Source organism: Ranitomeya imitator, chromosome 4 (genome assembly GCF_032444005.1).
Source record: "Ranitomeya imitator isolate aRanImi1 chromosome 4, aRanImi1.pri, whole genome shotgun sequence".
In the NCBI taxonomy this organism is placed as follows: Eukaryota; Metazoa; Chordata; class Amphibia; order Anura; family Dendrobatidae; genus Ranitomeya; species Ranitomeya imitator.
In genome coordinates this window covers 531598539-531624625 of record NC_091285.1, presented here as the reverse complement: position 1 = coordinate 531624625, position 26087 = coordinate 531598539, and the positions used below count along the sequence as shown (strand labels likewise).

Here is a 26087-nt window from a genome sequence, read left to right as displayed (position 1 = left end):
TTCAGAACAGCGGGGGGGGGCGCACAGGGGGTGGGAAGGTGCACAGTGGGTGGGAGGGCGGAGGGCACATATATCTTTATTTTAAACACAATTATTCATATCTTCTCTACAGCAAACGCTGCTGCGGGGAAGATATGAATAGAGCTTCGGCACCAGATGCTGGTACGTGTGGTACCCAGCACGGTGCGTGTGCTACCCAGTGGGCACACGGGCGGCACACGTTTGCCACACTGATGTGCCACAGAAACGTAGGGGCACACGGACACGGATAATTCCGGTACCGATTTTTTTCCGGTACCGGAATTATCTGGACGTGTGAGACTGGCCTAATGTGGAACCAGCACCAAACCTGACACTGAAGTAGAAAGCCTGCAAAAAACGGTTGGAAAAATTGCTTCAAAAACAGCATCAGAACAGAAAACCGCAATCAGGTGCCACTAAAAACGCTCTCTATGACCCTGCCATTGGGCACATTCCCACAGGACGTTTCCACTGCAGACCTCCGTAATACGGAGGGTCGATCCAGTAGCTGTAATGCTGATGGTTTAATATATCGTTTCTCAATGTAAGTCATCCTCTCCTTTTTTTAAATTTAGGTGAAGTTTTCATTAACAAAAACACAACTTTTCACAAGTTCCGCCAATCTGGAAAGACAATTACTACAGCTTCTCGTCAGACATTCTTCAGCCATGTAACTGGGCTGAAGGTATAAGAAATTAAAGAAGCCATTTAGGACACACAATCTGTGCTAGCCATATCAATCATATCGGAGAGGGATGCAGACCTCTACGTGTCTCTGCTGTGGACACTAGTGGGGTCATCCCAATCCATTATGTTTACTATCTACAGTGGGGAAAATAAGTATTGGATACACTGCCGATTTTGCACGTTTTCACATCTACAAAGAATGGAGAGGTCTGTAATTTTTATTGCAGGTACACTTCAACAGTGAGAGACAGAATCCAAAAGTAAAAAAAAAAACAGAAAATCACATTCTATGATTTTTAAATAATTAAATTGCTTTTTATTGCATGAAATTAGTATTTGATCATCTACCAACCAGCAAGAATTCTGACTCGTACAAACCTGTTAGTTTTTCTTTAAGGCCGGGGTTACACTAGCGTATTGCATCCGATGCGAGAACATCGGATGCGATATGCTAATGACCCTCGGCTCCTGCTCGCAGCAGAGCAGGAGCCGAGTGTCATGCGTCTGTGCTCCAATTCTCTCGCACAGGGAGGATCGGAGCACAGCTGCGGAGGAGTCGGAGAAATGAATTTCTCCATCTCCTCCATTGCTGGGGTCTGCTTATAGCACACATCACTCGGCCGAGAGTTTTCCTCTGCTGCGATTGTCTTGGACCGAGGAAAATGGCCGACAAAAAGTCGGCTGGTGGGAGCGGCCCCATATGGTAACATTGGTCCGAGTGCAATGCGATTTTTTATCGCATTGCACTCGACCGTATTACGGTCTAGTGTGACCCCGGCCTAAGAAGAACTCCTACTCTGCGCTCATTACCTGTATTAAATGCACCTGTTTGAATTTGTTACCTGTATAAAAGACACCTGTCCACACACTCAATCACACTCTAACCTCTCCACCATGGCCAAGACCAAAGAGCTGTCTAAGGAAAACAGGGACAAAATTGTGGACCTGCCCAAGGCTGGGACAGGCTACAGGACAATAGACAAGCAGCTTGGTGAGAAGGCAACAACTGTTGGCACAATTACTAGAAAATGGAAGAAAACCAAAGATGACTGTCAATCTTTCTCAGTCTGAGGCTCCATGCAAGATCTCGCCTCGTGCGGGTAAGGATGATTCTGAGAAAGGTCAGGAATCAGCCCCGAACTACACGGGAGGACAATGAAGAAATAGAGGTATTAAATGGCAACATCACCTAAAATCTATATTAATATTAATATTGCCCTATAATGGATCCATAAAAAACCCAGTCGTATAACATTACATAGAAAGGGAGTGTGGAAACCACATAAAGAACGACCAAAATGAGGTATTAATACATAAACATCTTTATTGACAAACAAAGTTACAATCCTAAAAAAGCCTAAATAGGCTTGAGACAAAAAACAGAACAAGGTGAAGTAATGGTGGCGATTGCCCCAACCAGTCGCCACTATGTCTGAAAAACGTGCGGACCAGAGAACTAAGGCTGCCAAAAAGGACGCTAATGAGGATAAATTCTATACCTAGAAATATCTATAAATCCTAGTACATACATATATGATATACCTAACGGGATGACAAAAACAATGTAAATAAAAATAAATACCACAATGCGGTGCAAGCGGCAATGTCAATGATGATATACCCGTATGCAGCCAATAACGCCACTCCAAATATGTATGAAGAATATCACACCTAACTATGTCCCTCCCCCATCGTAACCTAAGACCATGCAACTCCCCATATGGCTGCCCGGTGAATACCAGGACTAGTCGCCGCTATGCGGCTGGAAGTTTTACCTGTAACAGGGGGGTACTGGTTGGCAGCCCGGTCTGGTCCCACACGTGCACCCGACGCGCGTTTCGGAGCGGAGGCTCCTTCGTCAGGGGGCGTGTCGGCTAACTCCGGAAACGGGGTTTAAATACCAGAGTATCATTGATTGCCGGGACGAGGCCCGGAAGTGACGCAGGCGTCGCCATGACACCAGCGACGCTAGGCGGCGGCGGCGTCATGCAGGAGAGCCGCCAGAACCATGGCAACCCTCGCTGCATATAGACGCCGCAAGCCGCCCAGGGCAGCCGGGACATGACGCGCATGCGTACAGGCAGCGCCAGGGCAATCAATAGAACACTATCACAGACTAAGTACAGATAATGGAAGCACCTGAGAAGTAACTACCACTGGGCACATAGATATAAAACCAGAGTGAAAGAAGGGAAGAGGGGAAGAGGACAAGGGGAGAACGAGAAAAGAAAAAACATGTACTGAAAATAACAACACAAGAAAGAACCATAATATCACCATCTCAGAGAAATATAAAAGCTAGAGGGGTCCCGGCTACACCTACCTCTATACATGATGTCACCTAAATACAACTCGGTAGTACCAGGATCCCAGAAAACCATCCCCAAACAATGCCCCACAAAAAAATAAGTGCCACAAACGCAGTAATGACACATATTAAAAACAAGAAATACTGTGATAATCGTGTATACAGCAACAATTCCCATCATATTATCATCTTCATCCGTCATATATATGCATCAAACGAAAGCCGAGGAAACTGAACCCCATAACGGAGTTAAACGACATTCACAAATACTAGCGTGTAGGAGATACTAAAGCAATATTCTGTACAGCAGCAATTTCCATTGGATCGCAGTCTTCATCCACACTACCAGAGTCTCCAGCGAGAGCCTAGGAAACTGAACCCCATAACAGAGTCGTGCCACATCACCAAATGCTAACGTATCTATAAGTAAAAAAGTTAAAAGTTAAAAACAAACATAGCAGCCACGAGACGGGACAACCCACCACCAAAACACTGCCTAGGCCAGAGATCACAGAAAAGATGCAAAGCTAATAGTTTCATTTAATCCGTGGGGGTGGACCGTGTTCAGGGTCCACATCCAACGTGTCTCAAGCTGTGCCAGCCGTTGGGAGATGTTCCCCCCCCTAATTCCCGGCTCAATCATGTCTATCCCTTTGACCCGTAGACCCGTGCTATTGCAGCCATGATGGGACTTAAAATGCCTGGGTATCGTTTTTAATGTGCTTGAATCAAGCACACTGGCCGCTGCTTCAATTCCAAGCACATGCTCACGCACCCTTATTTTCAACTGCCGAGTCGTCAGCCCCACATAAATTAGGGGGCAAGGGCAAACCGCACAATATATCACATTCTTGGATGTGCAAGTGATAGACTTGGTGATTTTAAAATTCTTTTGTCCTGATGAGTCAGTGAACGTGTCATCTCTGGAAATGTTGCGGCATGCCACACAGTGACCACAAGTGCGACAGCCGCCTCTAGGTAAGTAGCGTGGGTCGTTCAGAAATGTCCTAGGAGGGTTTTCAACAAAGTGGCTGCGCACTAAGTGGTCATGCATGTTCTTTGACCTCCTAAATGTAATGGACGGTCAAATAGGCAATAGCTTTGCCAACGTTACATCCGTTCTGAGGATCGGCCAGGCACGTTCAAGTGCATATCTAATGGCGCCTGCCCTCGAGTTGTAGTTGGTCACGAACCTCACCACCTCAGATTCACTACCACCAGTCCGGCTACCATAGAGCAATACATTTCTTTTACTATGCTTCGCCCTTAAATATGCTCTTTTGATAGCCCGATTGCTGTATCCCCTTTCTCTAAACCGGGACCAAAGGTCCCTCGCTTGTAACTCAAAGTCAGAGTCGGTGGAGCATAGGCGGCGTAGGCGTAGAAACTGCCCAATGGGGACAGCACGCACCATATGGACGGGATGAGAGGAGGCCGCATGGAGCAGCATATTTGTGGCAGATGGCTTTCGATAAATTGTGGTTTGCAATGTATCAGAACCATCTCTTTGCAATGTCACGTCAAGGAACTCAATACTCGATCTATTACATGTCGCTGTCAGCCTTATATTGAAAGAGTTCTTATTTAAAGTAGTCACAAATTCAGAGAAGGACTCACTGTCACCCTGCCAGATGATAAGAATGTCATCTATGTAGCGCGCCCACAAGAGGACGCGCTCCATAGATGACAGACCCTCTGACTGCAGGAGGTCCCTTTCCCACAGCCCCAGGAACAGATTAGCATAGGAGGGCGCAAAGGCCGCCCCCATGGCTGTTCCCTGGAGCTGCAGGAAAAAGGACCCCCTGAAAGTAAAAAAATTATGAGTCAGGGCAAAATTCAAAACCTCCAAGAAAAAGGCAATAAAGTCAGGGGACAAACTGGATGTGGATAGAAAGAAACGAGTTGCAGCCAAGCCATCACAGTGGCGGATACTCGTGTACAGTGATTCCACATCCATAGCCCCCATAATCGTGTCCACCCCCAGATGTAGATCGTCCACCCTACGTAGCAGTTGGTTTGTGTCTTTCAAAAAAGAGGGGAGCTCTTCCACCAGCGGTTGCAGGATCGAATCGATCCATTTGTTTAAACGTTCAAGATAACTGCCATTCCCCGACACAATGGGGCGTCCCGGTGGTGTAGCCATGTCCTTATGCGTCTTGGGAAGTAAGTAGAATGTTGGCACTGTTGGTTCAACCACCACAAGTGCTGTATACAATTCCCTAGAAATGACTCCATCCTCCACGCCCTTTTCGAGAATCCCCCTGAGTTGCGAGCAGTAGGCGGACAAGGGGTTATAGGTCAGTTTTTTGTAACAAGTGGAATTCAGTAACTGACGCATGGCCTCTTTCACATACATGGTCTTAGGCCATAGCACTATATTACCCCCCTTGTCCGCCGACTTAATCACAACATCAGGGAGATCTCGAAGCTGTTTGAGCCGTCGTCTCTCTTGTTTCGTCAGATTGTCGTTTTTAATGGTTTGAGGAATCTTGACTAATTCCTCACTAGCCACTTTCACAAAAGTTTCAATGGCGCTGCAACTTGCCAATGGGGGAAACTTTTTTGATCGCACGCGAATCGCTGGTGGAATCCTACCTCCTTCCTCTATCTCTTCTTCTCTGGACAGCTCCTCCAGGATTCTCAGGGCCGATTGTTCGCTTTCTGTAGGAAACAATTCATGAAGATTATTATCAAAAAAGTGCCGTTTGAATAGTAAAGACCGGGCAAATAGATGTAAATCCTTAATCACCGTAAACCGGTCTAGACCCGCCGTAGGTGAAAAGGACAATCCCTTACATAAAAGCGAACAATCGGCCCGAGATAGAGGGTATTTACTCAGGTTTATTACCTTATTATCATCAGCATCCTCAACGGGGAACGTTGGCACTACTCGAACACGAAGGCCCCTGGGAATCATATTTTTCAGGAGATATTTTTCAGGAGATATTTTTCCAAGAACAATCTGTTCCACCAAAGCTTTGTGCGTTTTAATAACATTTTTTTCACGGATTCAAATACTATATCACTACTGTGATCTCTAGCCGGCAAAAAAAAAAAAATCTCCTGAAAAATATGATTCCCAGGGGCCTTCGTGTTCGAGTAGTGCCAACGTTCCCCGTTGAGGATGGTGATTTTGTGACGAGATGGGAGGAGGCCTGTGGGGCTTGTTCAGGAACTTTTATGAAGCTGTTGATTGAACTCAATATTAAAACTATTGAGGGACTTGACAGAGAGATCGATTTGATACTATCAGAGGTACGTGGGAAATGCTCGGAAGAGCAATTTAAAAATTACGATGCACAAATTGATAAAATCATGGAGTCAACCGTTAAAAAAATAAGTGACACACAGTCCTCCAAATTTAATCGTGACTTGAAAGACTATCAGTCCCAGAAGGTATATATGTGGAGGAAAACATCGATACAACATCATCAGATGCTGAGGAGTGGATCTAATACATCTCTTTCGTCATATGGTTCCCAGTCGGATAGTTCAATATCATCTGCGGTCACACGCTCGGGCACGAGCTACAATCGTACGAGGAGACAAAATTTCCATCCTTATAGGAGGCATAAAACACGGGACTTTGAAACCCCCAAGGATGATAATAAGGTAATAAACCTGAGTAAATACCCTCTATCTCGGGCCGATTGTTCGCTTTTATGTAAGGGATTGTCCTTTTCACCTACGGCGGGTCTAGACCGGTTTACGGTGATTAAGGATTTACATCTATTTGCCCGGTCTTTACTATTCAAACGGCACTTTTTTGATAATAATCTTCATGAATTGTTCCCTACAGAAAGCGAACAATCGGCCCTGAGAATCCTGGAGGAGCTGTCCAGAGAAGAAGAGATAGAGGAAGGAGGTAGGATTCCACCAGCGATTCGCGTGCGATCAAAAAAGTTTCCCCCATTGGCAAGTTGCAGCGCCATTGAAACTTTTGTGAAAGTGGCTAGTGAGGAATTAGTCAAGATTCCTCAAACCATTAAAAACGACAATCTGACGAAACAAGAGAGACGACGGCTCAAACAGCTTCGAGATCTCCCTGATGTTGTGATTAAGTCGGCGGACAAGGGGGGTAATATAGTGCTATGGCCTAAGACCATGTATGTGAAAGAGGCCATGCGTCAGTTACTGAATTCCACTTGTTACAAAAAACTGACCTATAACCCCTTGTCCGCCTACTGCTCGCAACTCAGGGGGATTCTCGAAAAGGGCGTGGAGGATGGAGTCATTTCTAGGGAATTGTATACAGCACTTGTGGTGGTTGAACCAACAGTGCCAACATTCTACTTACTTCCCAAGACGCATAAGGACATGGCTACACCACCGGGACGCCCCATTGTGTCGGGGAATGGCAGTTATCTTGAACGTTTAAACAAATGGATCGATTCGATCCTGCAACCGCTGGTGGAAGAGCTCCCCTCTTTTTTGAAAGACACAAACCAACTGCTACGTAGGGTGGACGATCTACATCTGGGGGTGGACACGATTATGGGGGCTATGGATGTGGAATCACTGTACACGAGTATCCGCCACTGTGATGGCTTGGCTGCAACTCGTTTCTTTCTATCCACATCCAGTTTGTCCCCTGACTTTATTGCCTTTTTCTTGGAGGTTTTGAATTTTGCCCTGACTCATAATTTTTTTACTTTCAGGGGGTCCTTTTTCCTGCAGCTCCAGGGAACAGCCATGGGGGCGGCCTTTGCGCCCTCCTATGCTAATCTGTTCCTGGGGCTGTGGGAAAGGGACCTCCTGCAGTCAGAGGGTCTGTCATCTATGGAGCGCGTCCTCTTGTGGGCGCGCTACATAGATGACATTCTTATCATCTGGCAGGGTGACAGTGAGTCCTTCTCTGAATTTGTGACTACTTTAAATAAGAACTCTTTCAATATAAGGCTGACAGCGACATGTAATAGATCGAGTATTGAGTTCCTTGACGTGACATTGCAAAGAGATGGTTCTGATACATTGCAAACCACAATTTATCGAAAGCCATCTGCCACAAATATGCTGCTCCATGCGGCCTCCTCTCATCCCGTCCATATGGTGCGTGCTGTCCCCATTGGGCAGTTTCTACGCCTACGCCGCCTATGCTCCACCGACTCTGACTTTGAGTTACAAGCGAGGGACCTTTGGTCCCGGTTTAGAGAAAGGGGATACAGCAATCGGGCTATCAAAAGAGCATATTTAAGGGCGAAGCATAGTAAAAGAAATGTATTGCTCTATGGTAGCCGGACTGGTGGTAGTGAATCTGAGGTGGTGAGGTTCGTGACCAACTACAACTCGAGGGCAGGCGCCATTAGATATGCACTTGAACGTGCCTGGCCGATCCTCAGAACGGATGTAACGTTGGCAAAGCTATTGCCTATTCGACCGTCCATTACATTTAGGAGGTCAAAGAACATGCATGACCACTTAGTGCGCAGCCACTTTGTTGAAAACCCTCCTAGGACATTTCTGAACGACCCACGCTACTTACCTAGAGGCGGCTGTCGCACTTGTGGTCACTGTGTGGCATGCCGCAACATTTCCAGAGATGACACGTTCACTGACTCATCAGGACAAAAGAATTTTAAAATCACCAAGTCTATCACTTGCACATCCAAGAATGTGATATATTGTGCGGTTTGCCCTTGCCCCCTAATTTATGTGGGGCTGACGACTCGGCAGTTGAAAATAAGGGTGCGTGAGCATGTGCTTGGAATTGAAGCAGCGGCCAGTGTGCTTGATTCAAGCACATTAAAAACGATACCCAGGCATTTTAAGTCCCATCATGGCTGCAATAGCACGGGTCTACGGGTCAAAGGGATAGACATGATTGAGCCGGGAATTAGGGGGGGGAACATCTCCCAACGGCTGGCACAGCTTGAGACACGTTGGATGTGGACCCTGAACACGGTCCACCCCCACGGATTAAATGAAACTATTAGCTTTGCATCTTTTCTGTGATCTCTGGCCTAGGCAGTGTTTTGGTGGTGGGTTGTCCCGTCTCGTGGCTGCTATGTTTGTTTTTAACTTTTTACTTTTTTACTTATAGATACGTTAGCATTTGGTGATGTGGAACGACTCTGTTATGGGGTTCAGTTTCCTAGGCTCTCGCTGGAGACTCTGGTAGTGTGGATGAAGACTGCGATCCAATGGAAATTGCTGCTGTACAGAATATTGCTTTAGTATCTCCTACACGCTAGTATTTGTGAATGTCGTTTAACTCCGTTATGGGGTTCAGTTTCCTCGGCTTTCGTTTGATGCATATATATGACGGATGAAGATGATAATATGATGGGAATTGTTGCTGTATACACGATTATCACAGTATTTCTTGTTGTTTTTAATATGTGTCATTACTGCGTTTGTGGCACTTATTTTTTTGTGGGGCATTGTTTGGGGATGGTTTTCTGGGATCCTGGTACTACCGAGTTGTATTTAGGTGACATCATGTATAGAGGTAGGTGTAGCCGGGACCCCTCTAGCTTTTATATTTCTCTGAGATGGTGATATTATGGTTCTTTCTTGTGTTGTTATTTTCAGTACATGTTTTTTCTTTTCTCGTTCTCCCCTTGTCCTCTTCCCCTCTTCCCTTCTTTCACTCTGGTTTTATATCTATGTGCCCAGTGGTAGTTACTTCTCAGGTGCTTCCATTATCTGTACTTAGTCTGTGATAGTGTTCTATTGATTGCCCTGGCGCTGCCTGTACACATGCGTGTCATGTCCCGGCTGCCCTGGGCGGCTTGCGGCGTCTATATGCAGCGAGGGTTGCCATGGTTCTGGCGGCTCTCCTGCATGACGCCGCCGCCGCCTAGCGTCGCCGGTGTCATGGCGACGCCTGCGTCACTTCCGGGCCTCGTCCCGGCAATCAATGATACTCTGGTATTTAAACCCCGTTTCCGGAGTTAGCCGACACGCCCCCTGACGAAGGAGCCTCCGCTCCGAAACGCGCGTCGGGTGCACGTGTGGGACCAGACCGGGCTGCCAACCAGTACCCCCCTGTTACAGGTAAAACTTCCAGCCGCATAGCGGCGACTAGTCCTGGTATTCACCGGGCAGCCATATGGGGAGTTGCACGGTCTTAGGTTACGATGGGGGAGGGACATAGTTAGGTGTGATATTCTTCATACATATTTGGAGTGGCGTTATTGGCTGCATACGGGTATATCATCATTGACATTGCCGCTTGCACCGCATTGTGGTATTTATTTTTATTTACATTGTTTTTGTCATCCCGTTAGGTATATCATATATGTATGTACTAGGATTTATAGATATTTCTAGGTATAGAATTTATCCTCATTAGCGTCCTTTTTGGCAGCCTTAGTTCTCTGGTCCGCACGTTTTTCAGACATAGTGGCGACTGGTTGGGGCAATCGCCACCATTACTTCACCTTGTTCTGTTTTTTGTCTCAAGCCTATTTAGGCTTTTTTAGGATTGTAACTTTGTTTGTCAATAAAGATGTTTATGTATTAATACCTCATTTTGGTCGTTCTTTATGTGGTTTCCACACTCCCTTTCTACGGGAGGACAATGACCTGAAGAGAGCTGGGACTATTGTCTCAAACATTATCATTAGTAACATATTACGCCGTCTTGGATTAAAATCCTGCAGGGCACGCAAGGTCTCCTTGCTCCGGCCAGTCTAGGCCCCTTGGAAGTTTGTCAATGACCAGCTGAACGATTCAGAGGAGGGATGGGAGAAGGTCATGTGGTCAGATGATACCAAAATTGAACTTTTTGGTATCAACTCCACTCGCCATGTTTTGAGGAAGAAGGATGAGTACAACCCCAAAAGCACCGTCCCTACTGTGAAGCATGGTGGGGGAAACGTCAAACTTTGGGAGTGCTTTTCTGAAAAGGGGACAGGACGACTGAATGGTATTGAAATGAAGATGGATGGGGTCATGTATCATGAGATTTTGGCTAACAACCTCCTTCCCTCAGTAAGAGCATTGAAGATGGATGGGTCTTCCAGCATGACAATGACCTGAAACACAGCCAGGGCAATTAAGGAGTGGCTCTGTAAGACACATTTTAAGGTCCTGAAGTGGCCTAGATAGGATTCAGACCTGAATCCAAAAGAAAATCTTTGGAGGGAGCTGAAACTTAGTGTTGCCCAGCGACAGCACCAAAACCTGAAAGATCTGGAGAAGATCTGTGTGGAGGAGTGGGCCAAAATCCCTGCTGCAGTGTGTGCAAACTTGGTCCAGAACAGGAAACATCTGACCTCTGTAATTGCAAACAAAGGTTTCTGTACCAAATATTAAGTTCTGATTTTCTATTGTATCAAATAATTATTTCATGTAATAAAATGCAAATTAGTTATGTAAAAATCATAGTACCTAAAATATTGCAGACCTCTTCATTCTTTGTTGGTGGGAAAACTTGCAAAATCGTCAGTGTATCAAATACTTATTTTCCCCACTGTATCTATGGAAAAATCATTGACTGCACTCCGGTGTGGGTAGATCAGGTGCCTGAATATGGCTCCAATCTATATAGTAGCAGTAAACCTCAGCACTGAGGGTGGATGCGTGGCAAAAATAGTGAGTTCATTTCCAAAAGATTAGCAGTACAGCATTAGGGCCCCTTTCCACTTGTGTGAGAAAAAAACGGTCCGATTTACGGACCGAAAAAACGGATGTAACGTGTGCGATTGTCATGCGAGTGTCATGCGAGTGTAATGTGATTTTTTTATCGCATCATCCGTTTTTACATCCGTATGCAATCTGTTTTTTTTCTCTGCAACTATTTTTATACAGTCATTTACAGGACTATTTACAGTGTTCTATGCCACAGAATGGTAAGGTATCCGTAAAAAACAGATGGAATACGGATGGTCCGTATTCCATGCGTTTTTTTTCTCGCACCCATTGACTTGCATTGGCGAGTCTCGTCCGAGAATCTCAGCAATACGCAGCATGCTGCGATTTTTTTCTCAGCCGACACAGATTTTTCTCAGTCCGATTTCGGCTGGGAAAAAAATCGCAAATGGAATGTCACCTATTGAAAAACATTGGTCCGAGTGCAATCCGATTTTTTATCGGATTGCACTCGTCCGTTTTTCTCACAAGTGGAAAGGGGCCCTTAGTCTGATGAAGGCCCATACGGGACCGAAACGTCTTATCTGCCAGCTGTTACCTACGGACTAATCTATTGTAAATTAACTCACTATTTTTGCCACGTATCCACCTTCAGTGCCGAGGTTTACTGCTACGACTTTCTATTTATGATCAGACTGAAACTTTCCGTCCATTAGCAGATAAAAGCGGTTTTCTGCGCCTTCAGAGGCCCTTGTACTTCTCTAATGGCCTTCCATAATAACTGTGCAGAATGTGAAATCCTTGGTGCCTTGTAACTCTCCTTTTTAGTGTATTTTCGGTAAAAGTAGACAATATGTTGTGGCTGAATTCCCTGCTAGCCGCCATCTGTTTGCTGTACTTTGTCTTGTCATTCAGTAACAGATGGAGAACCAAGTGTTACATACATGTGACTTATGTGTCAGTAGCGACAGCTGTCCCCATACTTACCCACTTACACTTTAAGAACTTCTTAGGGTATGTTCACACGTTCCTGATTTCCCTCCTTTTTTTTCAGGACTAAAAACCGCAGCTCTTGGCAGAAAACGCAGGTCCTTTTTTTGGTGCTTTTTTGGTGCGTTTTTTGATGCGTTTTTTGATGCGTTTTTTTATGCAGTTTTCTATGCAGAGTCTGTGTGTTTTCTAGGAAGTTTTTTAGGGTTAAAAAGGCTGAAAATACCATAACCCTACCCCTAACCCTACCCCTAACCCTACCCCTAACCCTACCCCTAACCCTACCCCTACCCCTAACCCTACCCCTAACCCTACCCCTAACCCTACCCCTATTCTAACCTTAGTGGAAAAAAAAAAAATTCTTAATTTTTTTATTGTCCCTACCTATGGGGGTGACAAAGGGTGGGGGGTGGGTGTCATTTACTATTTTTTTTATTTTGATCACTGAGATAGGTTATATCTCAGTGATCAAAATGCACTTTGGAACGAATCTGCCGGCCGGCAGATTCGGCGGGCGCACTGCGCATGCGCCCGCCATTTTGCAAGATGGCGGCGCCCAGGGAGAAGACGGCCGGACGGACACCGGGAGGCGGGGTAAGTATAAGGGGGGGAGATGAGGGCACGGGGGGGGGCGTCGGAGCACGGGGGGTGGCATCGGAGCATGGGGGGGTGGGATTGGGGCACGGGGGGCAGCCACACTGCAGCGGTTCTGCACCACAAACCGCAGTAAAACCCGCAGATATATTTTTCATCTGCGGGTTTTACTGCGGGTTTGACCTCACAATGGAGGTCAATGGGTGCAGAACCGCTGCAGTTTTGCAAAAAGAAGTGACATGGTACTTCTTTTTTACCGCGGCTATTGAGCGCGGCTTTTTTTCCCGATTCCTGCATCATGTGCACAGTGGTTCCTGTTTTCCATAGGGTACAGTGTACTGTACCCTGCATGGAAAACAGCTGCGGAGCCGCAGCGGCAAAATCGCGGCGGTTCCGCAGTAAAAAACACACTGTGTGAACATGGCCTTAGACAACTTATATAGTCTTTCCTTGATAATCGCTTTTGATTTTGGCTCAGTCTATTCCTCATTCCTGTCATACTAAATGTTCTCCGCTGGGTATATTACTTGTACGGACAAAGTGGTCACCGACAGAAAATTAGCGATACGATTATAGAAAACCTATTTTTTACATGGAATGGGATTTTTGATCCAATATTTCTAAATATTTATGTAGATGGAGAATGTGTGTAAGGGCCCCTTTCCACTTGCGAGGAAAACGGACGAGTGCAATCCGATAAAAAATCGGATTGCACTCGGACCAATGTTATTCAATAGGTGACATTCCATTTGCGATTTTTTTCTCAGCTGAAATCGGACTGAGAAAAAAATCGCAGCATGCTGAGATTTGCTGCGGGTCTTGGACGAGACTCGCCAATGCAAGTCAATGGGTGTGAGAGAAAAAACGCATGGAATACGGACCATCCGTATTCCATCCGTTTTTTACGGATATCTTACCATTCTGTGGCATAGAACACTGTAAAGAGTCCTGTAAATGACTCTATAAAAATAGTTACAGAGAAAAAAAACGGATTGCATACGGATGTCATACGGATGGTGCGATTAAAAAATCGCATTGAACTCGCATAACAAACGCATGACAATCGCATACGTTACATTCGTTTTTTCGGTCCAGATTACGGACCGTTTTTTTTCCTCACAAGTGGAAAGGGGCCCTAATGCACAATAACTGGTATAGAGGCAGATCTGATGGTAAAGGACAATATCAACCACTGTTTTCGCATTTGAATGGAAATGTCTTAAATATCAATCAATCCAATGTGCCAATTGTAGAAAATAGCTTTCTAACACCTGTAAGGCCTCAGTCAGATGTCCGTGATCGAATATGTGCCCATTATAGTCTATGGGGCTGTTCACATGTCTGTGTCATTTTTTGCAAACGGTGTGTCCGTGCAGACATCATAGAGACATATCCGTTTTTTAATGGCAGCACAGATGAAAAGAGCCAAAACAAGTCTATGATTCCATGAAAATCAAAGATGGCACACGGACGTCATCAGTACAGACCGCGTGCTGCCCGCGATTAACATTGTAATGAAGAGGAGAAGATTTGTGATTTTTTTATTTATCCACACGTGAAAAGCACTGATGGTAAAATTGACCACACGCTGATGACACTCAGATCCATGACACTTGTACCATTCTTTTGCACATGAGCAAACACAGACATGTGGTCTTACTCAGTAACTATGCCCCCGTGCACGGTCTCAGACATCTGTGTCCCGCCAGTCACATTTCTGTGTTACATGTCACATGGACGTCACTATGGCATAATGACAATGGCCTGGCTGCAGGTCATGGACAGGCCTACCGCAGTGAATGGGGCATTGTTACTGAAGAAGGCCTACAGAATGCAGACGTTGGGGCTGGTTCATCACATTGTACCAGAAATCCAGTGTAAAACTGCTGCATAGAAATGTTGCAAAATTTGGCGTACAAACCACTATTTTTGATGAAATGATCCTTATATTGGTATCAATGGTTGCAGTTACCTCTGGCAGCAGTGGTCCTACAGTAATAGAAAAACAAAGCCACTGCCATCAGCACTAAGGCCAGTGTTTCTGTTGTAAGGTTTGAAGACCCAGAGACTTGTTATTCTTATCTGGCTATTCTACAATGACCAACCCCAGTTGTATTCTGTGTTTAGTATTGCCAAACAGCACTTTTGATGACATCATCACATTGAGACACCCGGAACTCAGTGCCATGAAAAGGTCCACACGTGAGCTCCCAGGTGACGTGCCAGTATTGAGAGACGATGTCCTGGCAAATGGCGGCCACCACCTGGACATGCAGTGGAAAGGGAAGACCTGGCCCTGTGATGTACTACTCAAACTGTCTCGTCATGTTTTAGTATCTGCTTTAGGACCTGAACCAGCTTGGAGTATTTTTCCTTATGACAACTGTGACCAGGACTTGAAGCCCACAGACACTCTTATTAGCCCTTTAAAGCTCTTGCAAGTCAATGTAAAGCCAATGCTGCTCCACCGAGTGCTACGATTCCTAGGAGACTTGGGATTTCTGGTAGAGGCTCAACAAAATAAAGCGCTGTCTTTACTAAAGAAGAGAATGTACAAATCAGGAAAACCATTGAAGGATCCCAGCGTGCAGTCCATTGGTATGTGATGGGAATGGATAATGCATGAAGTCTGCTATCTTCCTCCTGTTTTTCGCTTTGATGCATGCTGCTTTCTCTACGTGAATTACCTGTTGCATTGCAAACCCTTTTCGAGGAGTCAGCAGTACATGGCTCTCTGTGATTTCAAGGATTTCCGTATTTGTTAACATCGGTATGTCATATATTATCAGATACAGGAAAACGTGTATTTTTGAACAATATTCCAGGCTGCTTCTTTCAGCATGTGCGGTGAGACTCCAGGTCACTTAGGCTACGTTCACACTAGCGTTATGCTAGTGTGCGTCGGGTTAGCGTCGGGCGACGCAGCGGCGACGCACGCGTCATGCACCCCTATATTTAACATGGGGGACGCATGCGTTTTTGTTTGTTGCGTTGTGCGACGCATGCGTCTTTTTTGCCGCAAGCGTCGGACCAAGAAAACGCAACAAGTTGCATTTTTCTTGCGTCCGATTTTCGGCAAAAAACGACGCATGCGTCGCAAAACGCAGCGTTTTTGCGTGCGTTTTGCCGCGTTTTTGCGTGGCGCACAACGCTAGTGTGAACGTAGCCTTATGGTGTCCGTCTCACAGTTATAATTTACCTACACTTCCCTGCTGGAAGTAATGTGCACATGTATAGAAACGTGTTCATTGGTAGCAATCAGGAGGTTGCACATTTTATAAAAATTGCTTACAGTCTTATGCAATAATTCTAAACATACATCAGTGTCTCCTTTTCCAGGGGTGGGCAGCAGATGTACCATATTTATACTGGTGACCAATGCATTAGTGGGAACTATGTACTGTGCATCCACCAACAGTCCAGTTACCAGGCTGTTATTATGTTACTGTGGGCTTACCAACATTTACTTTTATTAATAGTCTTGGCATATAGCATTTTTTTCTTGTTTGTTTTTATTTTTAACTTGACTTTCTTATTTTTTTCTTGCTGTGTTACAAAAATGGCATGTTCCACATACAGCATTTTTTTCCTGCTAATTGATGTCGTTTTCTACAATAATATTGTCATGATCCAGTTTGGGGTTTGTTTTCTGCTATCCTCTCTCTGGACTGGTCATGTGGGGTTAATCCTCTCGGCCTCATCTTGGAGCTGGCTGGGCTTTTTAAGTCCTCTGCAGTTTGCTTGCCAGTGTCAGTAATAGTTCATGCTTTCAGGCCAGAGCAGCTGACCCGTATACCCTGGTGTCCTCTGCCTCTGACTTCCCGTATTTGTATTAGACCTGTTCCTTATCCCTGACTTAGTGTTCGTCTGGTTGTTTCCCAACAGTGTATGACTCGGCCTGACCTCTGAACCCCGCCTCTTGTTTTCCGTCTCTGATACCACGTTTCCCGACTGGCTTTGACTTTCTGGCTTGTACCCCAACTTCGTCTTACGTCTCACGTTTTGGATACCACGCTCCCGTTTGGCTCTGACTTCTGGCTTGTCTCCGACTACATGCATTGTTGTTACTTCTGGTACTTCTGCTCCTGACTGGTTCTGACTCAGCTCGTCTGACCACTATTTCGGTACCTGTGACACCTGTGCCGCTGCTCAGTGTTGCTGCACTGTGAGTGTGCGGTCTCTCTTCCCTCGCTAGCACCCCTGGTGGAGGTTGCACCACACTGCACTGCAGCCACATCACAAATATCCTCTGTTTTTTTAAAGGGAATCTGTCACCTCAAATTAGCGGGCTATGTAAATGCCCTGTGTCCGGTCCGATGAGCGGTGTTTCGTCTTCTTTTCTCCACCCCATCCTTCCCCGCTGTCCACAATATTTTCGTGAATTTGAGTAGGTGTCCTCCATAGTTCGCGCATGCACAATGCAATCAAGCCTTGCGCACGCGCAGTATGGTTTGCCCAACTGCGGGCAAAGCCAAAAAGCATTAGTGCGCATGTGCCGGCGCACTATGTTCCTGAACACAGCAAAATACTTCCGGGACATAGTGCGCCGGCGCATGTGCAGTAATGTTCTTCGGCTTTGCCCGCAGTTGGGTAAAGCATACTGTGCGTGCGCGAGGCAACATTGGATTGCGCACGCGCGAACTATGGAGGACACCTACTCAAATTCACAAAAATATTGCAGACAGCGGGGAAGGATGGGGTGGAGAAAAGAAGACGAAACACCGCCCATCAGACCGGACACAGGTCATTTACATAGCCCGCCAATTTAAGGTGACAGATTCCCTTTAAATTGGGTAAAAATTGCAAGTGCTGATGTGACTTGATTTTTGTTTTTAATGTGTTTTGGGTTTTTTGTGGGTTTTGCTTTACATTTCATCTTGTGATTCTACATGTCATTTTTAATTTAAGTCATCAATTAATCACACGACTTGTAATATGAAAAATGTAGCAAAAAACTTACTGTAAGTACTAAAACATTACTTTGAAAAAAAGCAACAAAAAACACACTTTTTTTGTATTAAAATGCACATAAACACATGAGGGTTTTACACGTTTGTCTTTTAAGATAAAACTACCAGAAAAATTGTATATGTGAAGGTAGCTTAACAAATACATAATCATAGATCATCATCACAGAGACCATCCAAACATTGTATCCACAAATACACACATATTTGGCAATAAAGCTGGTAGGACGTAGGTATTGTTGTACTTGCTAACCTGAATCTGTAAAACAACACTAACAGAAGGCACAGGAACTATAAGGGCTCATCTCCACTTGTGAGAAAAACGGACGAGTGCAATCCGATAAAAAATCGCATTGCACTCGGACCAATGTTTTTCAATAGGTGACAATCCATTAGCGATTTTTTTCACAGCCGAAATCGGACTGAGAAAAATCTGTGTCGGCTGAGAAAAAAATCGCAGCATGCTGCGTATTGCCGAGATTCTCGGACGAGACTCGCCAATGCAAGTCAATGGGTGCAAGAGAAAAAACGCACAGCACTCGCACCATGCGAGTGCTGTCCGATTTTTACGCACCCGTGTCCTTAGAAAAGCCGGCAATTCAGTGCAGAGTACAGTAAAATCACACTGACAGGTTAGATGAGAGTAGATATATACACATAGAATAGGTATATATACATATATATATGTCAGGGAGACACACTACTAATGTCAAAATTGGCGTGGGCTCCCGCGCAATTTTCTCCGCCAGAGTAGTAAAGCCAGTGTGCCTTTTCTGGGGTGGCTGGGGGCAGGAGTTTTTAGCCAGGGGGGGGCCAATAACCATGGACCCTCTCCAGGCTATTAATATCTGCCCCCAGTCACTGGCTTTACTACTCTGGCGGAGAAAATTGCGCGGGAGCCCACGCCAATTTTTTCCGCCATTTAACCCTTAAATATAATAGCTAGAACGGCCAAATTTTGCATATACACACTACTGACTTTAGTAGTGTGGAATATGCAAAAAAAATGGTGATATGAGATGGTTTACTGTATGTAAACCAGGTCTCATATCATGTCGGGTTTAGGAAGGAGAAAGCAAAAGCCGGTAATTGAATTACCAGCTTTTAAGCTGTCTCGCGCTGCATTAAATATAAATATATATATATAGGTGTCTCCCTGACATATATATATGTATATATACCTATTCTATGTGTATATATCTACTCTCATCTAACCTGTCACTGTGATTTTACTGTACTCTGCGCTGAATTACCGGCTTTTCAAAGGAGATCCGTGCGTAAAAATCGGACAGCAATTCGGATGTCATACGGATGTTGCGATAAAAAAATCGCATGACACTCGCATGACACTCGCATGGCACTCGCATGGCACTCGCAGACGTTACATCAGTTTTTTCGGTCCGTAAATCGGACCATTTTTTTCTCACACAAGTGGAGATGAGCCCTAAGTGTAAGGGCCCCTTTCCACTTGTGTGAGAAAAAAACGGTCTGATTTACGGACCGAAAAAACGGATGTAACGTGTGCGATTGTCATGCGAGTGTCATGTGAGTGTAATGTGATTTTTTAATCGCATCATCCGTTTTTACATCCGTATGCAATCCGTTTTTTTTCTCTGCAACTATTTTTATACAGTCATTTACAGGACTATTTACAGTGTTCTGTGCCACAGAATGGTAAGGTATCCGTAAAAAACGGATGGAATACGGATGGTCCGTATTCCATGCGTTTTTTTTCTCGCACCCATTGACTTGCATTGGCGAGTCTCGTCCGAGAATCTCAGCAATACGCAGCATGCTGCGATTTTTTTCTCAGCCGACACAGATTTTTCTCAGTTCGATTTCGGCTGGGAAAAAAATTGCAAATGGAATGTCACCTATTGAAAAACATTGGTCCGAGTGCAATCCGATTTTTTTATCGGATTGCACTCGTCCGTTTTTCTCACAAGTGGAAAGGGGCCCTAATATGCAGCCTCCTCCTGAATGAAGCAGAGGTGCGTAGCTGGCTTCTCTTCCATTCATCGTTACTGGAAATAGTTCGGCGTAACTCTCTGCTTTCTACGGCAATGGCCAAAACAGTGAATGGAACAGAGGGTGATCACGTGCACCTCCACTTCATTCAAGATGGGGTGGAAGAGCCCCAATCTGAGTTTCCAGAGGCCTGGGTGGGTGTCCCCGCAGTCGCACCCCTAGCGATCAGCAATTCATCCCCTAACCCACAGATAGGTGATAATTTGGGAATAACACATTAATGTAGCAACAGACTTTGCACCTGTCACTTAAAGTAATCTATTTAAAAATAAAAGTTAGACACTAAAAAGAAAAAAAAACAAATAGCATTTTAATGCCACTTGAAAACTTAATTAATTTAAAATGTTGATTAAATGTTGTTTTGGTCAAACAAATATTAAACTTGTGAATATAAAGGCGACCATACTGTACAGGTCAATGAATGTCAGTAAGATCTGCTAATTTAAGAAGGATCGGCCGGCCATCAAATGTGTATAGGGGTGTCCTGATGTTCTCCAGACAGCAGATATCAGGGTAAAGGAGGATCGGCCTTGTTAGCTTTCAATATGCGCAATTCATTGTTCTCAACGGATATAGGCGCCGCCACTGACTCACCGGCTGCACAGCATAATAAGAAGTTTCCTTATATGAGGAAAGTCAATTACCAATGGTCGTTGTGAGGATGACACATCCCCTTTAAGAGATCCTAGGGAACTTTCTAACAATGGATTCATTGTATCTGGCATGAATATTATAATATTGTATAAACAATGACATGAAGACAACATAGACATAGAATAGGTAAGTGTAAGCAAGTGCGAAAAATCTAAAGCAGGCGTCAAGATGAGCCTTCCCTATACACAGGCCGTGCTCCGTGGACTAAATAAAAGGCTCAGTTGTGCAAGTCAGCAGTATAAAAGGTATACTGTGATTCCTGAGCCGTACACCTGCCCACAGCTGCTGCTTCAGTTTCCTCTCCTGAGGCATGTTGTTCTTCTTTATTCACAAACTAGCTCAAAAGCAAATATTCCATATTGGCCGGATAAGAAAAATGTGAACATGTCATATGAACAGCTAATGTATATGTGGGAAGAAGCCTGACACACCCAACAGCCATATGCAGAGGACAGATCAACACTGTGAGTCTATTGCTTCCCCAATGTCCCTTACAGCAGCACAACTTATGGGCATGGAGCCAGCAGAATCCTGTAGAAAGGCATCTCCTTCTCAACATTGGCCACCAATAGTAGAGACTCTTCTATAGAACTTTACAAAATTATTTCCTAAGACTAATAGAAGGTAGAACATGGCAAAGCAGCCACATTACAAATTTGCGTTCTGTAATTCTTTAAGATAAAGCTCGAGGCCTTACTGATCTGCTGAATTGTAAGCCCTACAAATTGCTTCTTTAGGCCCTTAGGGACCCATGATGAAAATGCACATCATGGTAAGATGCTATTTTACACCATGCTGATTTCTCACAAATGCCGGGAGCAAAGCCAGCTTTTATCGCTACAGTGAAACCCCTTAAATGCCGCTGTCAATAGCAACATTGGCATTTAAAGCGTTATAATGAAATTGCTCCCTCTGCCACGCTACCAGCATTCCTGAGTTGTAATTGCGCGGTGCCGATGGGTTGCTGTGGCAGCCAGTGGACTAACAATGGCCCACATGACTGCCATCAGTACACCTATAGGTCATTAGTCCTGAAACAGGACACCGAGCATGTGGTCATAAGTTAGGTGAGAACAAAGCAAAGTCATAAACATAAAAAAAAACTCTTTATTTAACAGACATTTGGTTACATGTCAACACTGTAGAAAACGGGTGTCCACACCTTGATAAAAACAGATGTAATAAATATTAAAACGCTGGACCACTGGAAAAGAAGTGGCAACTGACGGGAAGGGATTAGCACAGAGCATATAATAATTATATATATATATATATATATATATATAATACACACACACATTCAGATGTATACAGCATGCAATTCGTGTCCAAGAATATGACAGATAGCACTAATACACTAATGAGGAGGACCAGTAACAGTATGAATACGAGAAGTAATACTATTGGCTGATGTATTTAAACAAAAATACTATAGAACTCTACAAGAGGACATCAAAATGCCAGAATGTAGTGCTATCGACAAATGTATTTAGTGCAATCATACTATAGAACTCTACAAGTTGAAATCAATTGTTAAAATAAAGTCAGTAGTTCAAACCTTCCAATATATAAGGCTGATGCCAAAAACATGGCAAACATGATTCCCTTAAGGTGTGTGATGATTAATGCAAAAAGCCATAATAGTGTAGGAAGGCTTAGCAAATGTTCATCAGACAGTAGTATGATGAGAAAACCATGGCAAATCATGAGTTGGTATTGGTAAACATACAGGGCAATCTTGAAGGATAGATGTTGAGAGATGTTTGGATGGTAACAACACCTTGGTGGTCCAGGGGAACAAGGGTGGCACATACCCCGACACGCGTTTCGGAATTATCCTTCGTCAGGGAGTGGCATCATGCTGAGACCCCAGTGGGACCTAGAAGTCCTTGCCTGATGCAGGACTTAATATTATGCCTTTCAACATTACCATGCCAAGTACAATTTACTGTACCACTGAAATATAGCAGTTTATGATGTGAACAATCAGGATGAAGTAAGGTCAAGTACCAGAGTGTGACTATAAGAGAGGTAAAAAAAGGGTTTGAGGGGCATATCTATTGGAAATTCCCCCAAAGTGGTTCAATTTTAAAAACCTCACCACTCAAATACTTCAAAACTGCTGTCAGGATATTTTAACCCTTCAGGTGCTGCACAGGAATTAATTCAAAGTGGAATGGAAAAAAAACAAAAACATTTTGCCTCTAAAATGTTGCTTTAGGCCCAATTTATTTTTACCCCACATGTGGTAAGAAATCTTTCGTTGAACAAACGGCAAGGCTCAGAAGGGAAGGAGTACCATTTGAATTTTGGAACACAAATTTGGCTGACATAGGTTGTGGGCACCATTTTGTGTTTGCAGGGCCCCTAAGGTGCCTAAACTGCAGCAACCCCCATAAGTGACCTCATTTTGAAAACTAGACACATCAAGGAATTTGAGAAAAATATATATTTGGACCACAATGATAGCAAAAAAAAGAGAGAACTCCTAATAACATACTACCTACAAAATTATGAAGTCACAACCTCCAAACAATAAAAATAAAATTTTTATTGAAAACATAAAAAAATCGCAACAAGACACACCCAGTATAAATTCATATACATATATAATAATTGGTGCTTAATGACATTTACAGTGAAGGTGCGATACCCCATATTTAATCAAAAAGTTTTGTTTGAACACACAGAAGGATGGAAGGGAAGAAGTGACATTATGTATTTGGAATGTAAATTTGGCTGGAATAGATTGCAGATCTCATTTGCAGAGCCCCTGAGGCACTAAAACAAGAGAAACCCCCACAAGTTTTTGGAAACTAGACACATCAAGGAATTCATCTAAGGGCAGTCTCACACGTCCAGATAATTCCGGTACCGGAAAAATCGGTACCGGAATTATCCGTGTCCGCGTGCCCGTGCGTTTCTGTGGCACATCAGTGTGGCACACGTGCTGCACACGTGTGCCGCCCGTGTGGACACCGGGTACCACACGCACCGTGCAGGAGACAGCGCTAAAGTTTAGCTCTGTCCCCTGCATCTGGTGCTGAAGCCGCCATTCATATCTTCTCTACAGCAGCGTTTGCTGTAGAGAAGATATGAATATTCCTTTTTTTTAATGTTTCTCGTGTGTAAAATAAAGATCCATGTACCATACCCCCCTCCCACCCCCTGTGCGCCCGCCCGCTGTTCTTAAAATACTCACCAGGCTCCTTCGCTGGCTGGCGCAGCTTCCTGTTTTGGCCGCACCTTCTACTGTATGAGCGGTCACGTGGGGCCGCTCATTTACAGTAATGAATATGCGGCTCCACCCCTTTGGGAGGTGGAGCCGCATATTCATGACTGTAATCGGCGGCCCCACGTAATCTGTCGGATGGTAGACAGATGGTCTGTGTGGCATACAATCGCAGCATGCCTGAGAAAAAATATGGTGATGTGAGCTGCCCCATAGATTATGACTGGTCTGAGTGCTATGCGATGTTTTCTCGCATAGCACTCGTCTGTATTCTACGGTAGGGTGACTTCGGCCTTACACTTAGTACAACTGTGGGACATGCGTAATATACAGCTGTCACCCACGTGAATTTCAGCCACGAGGCGGAGCTTGTCACTTTTCACTTCTTCAGCGCCGTTAACACCTTTACCCCCAAGGGTGGTTTGCACATTAATGACCGGGTCAATTTTTGCAATTCTGACCACTATCACTTTATGAGGTTATAGCTCTGGAACGCTTCAACAGATCCCGGTGATTCTGAGATAGTTTTTTTCGTAACATATTCTACTTCATGATAATGGTACAATTTCTTCTGTATGTCTTGCATTTATTTGTGAAAAACAATGGAAATTTGTCAAAAATTTTGAAAATTTTGCAATTTTCAAACTTTGAATTTTCATGCCCTTAAATCACAGAGATCACACAAAATAGTTCATAAATAACCTTTCCCACATGTCTACTTTACATCAGCACAATTTTTGAGCCAAATTTTTTTTGGTTAGGAAGTTATAAGGATTAAAAGTTGACCAGCATTTTTTAATTTTTCCAACAAAATTTACAAAACCATTTTTTTAGGGGCCACCTCACATTTGAAGTCACTTTGAGGGGTCTATATGAAAGAAGATACCCAAAAGTGATGCCATTCTAAAAAATACACCTCTCAAGGCTCAAAACCACATTCAAGAAATTTATTAACCCTTCAGGTGCTTCACTGGGTTTTTTTCACAAAAAATTGACTTCAAATCCAATTTTTTATTTTGACAAGGGTGACAGGAAAAAATGGACCCCAAAATCTGTTGTATAATATGCGGATACCCCATATTAGGGAGAAAAACCACTGTTGGGGTGCACGGCAGAGCTCGAAAGGGAAAGAGCGACCATTTGACTTTTTGAATGTAAAATTTGCTGGAACAATTGGCGGACGCCAGGTCGTGTTTGGAGAGCCTCTAATGTGCCTAAATACTAAAAATCACCCACAAGTGACACCATTTTGGAAACTATGAAAAACAGAAAACCTGGAGTAATTAGTCCAGAATGCTGTAGATAAGCCCCTGATGCTGGTGGGCTTAGCTCACCTTCGATTTTGGGGGTGACAGGTTCCCTTTAATAAACATGATCCATAAAGTGCCACATGCCGGTATGTAAAATCACCACTATCTATCTCATAGATACAAGATTGCTCTAACCCATAGTACCTCTTTGAAGACACCACAACCGTAGCCCCAAAGCGCGTTTCACGATGGCCCCAGATTTTACATTTTCATACAAGAAGTTGGTAAACATGGCATCAAAATTTGTCCCACAATTTCTACTGAATGTGGCAATAACCCATATGTGGCTGTATGTACTACTTAACCATACGGAGAGACTCAGGAGGTACGGAGTGCTATTTCCTCCTGGAGCGCAAATTTTCCTAGAACAGTTTGCTGACTCAATATAGAGCCCCTAATTGCTAGAAGAGCAGAAGTGACCCCATTTTGGAAATTATACCCCCATGGGATATTATCTACAGGAGTAATGCTGATTTTGACTCCATGGGTATTTTCCAGAAACAAGCAGCAATGACTGTTGCCAAGTGAAAATTGCAAACTGCCATTGTAATGACCAGTACACTGTAGTGACCAAAACATTGCAGTCACCAGTACAATATGACCAGCCCGTGCTTCTGGATGCATACACCCATTAAGTTAAGCGGGGTCTCATCGCTTCAGAAATGCCAAACGTGGACGCTATATGTGGTTTAGGTGCACTGTGGGGCTCAGAAGGGAGGGGGGGACTTGGATTGGGGAGCGGAGAATTTGTTGAATTTCTT

At 44.3% G+C, this 26087-nt stretch overlaps 1 protein-coding gene across 2 annotated transcripts in view; it reads left to right on the top strand.

The window, feature by feature from the left end:
- Positions 1-26087, top strand: part of LOC138676678 (cell surface hyaluronidase CEMIP2-like) — a 141837-nt gene that overhangs the window by 47631 nt on the left and 68119 nt on the right. For both annotated transcript variants that reach the window (XM_069766196.1, XM_069766197.1), the window contains exon 3: positions 15263-15733. In XM_069766196.1, coding sequence (XP_069622297.1) covers positions 15263-15733 — 471 coding nt within the window. The remainder of the gene's footprint in view (positions 1-15262; positions 15734-26087) is intronic.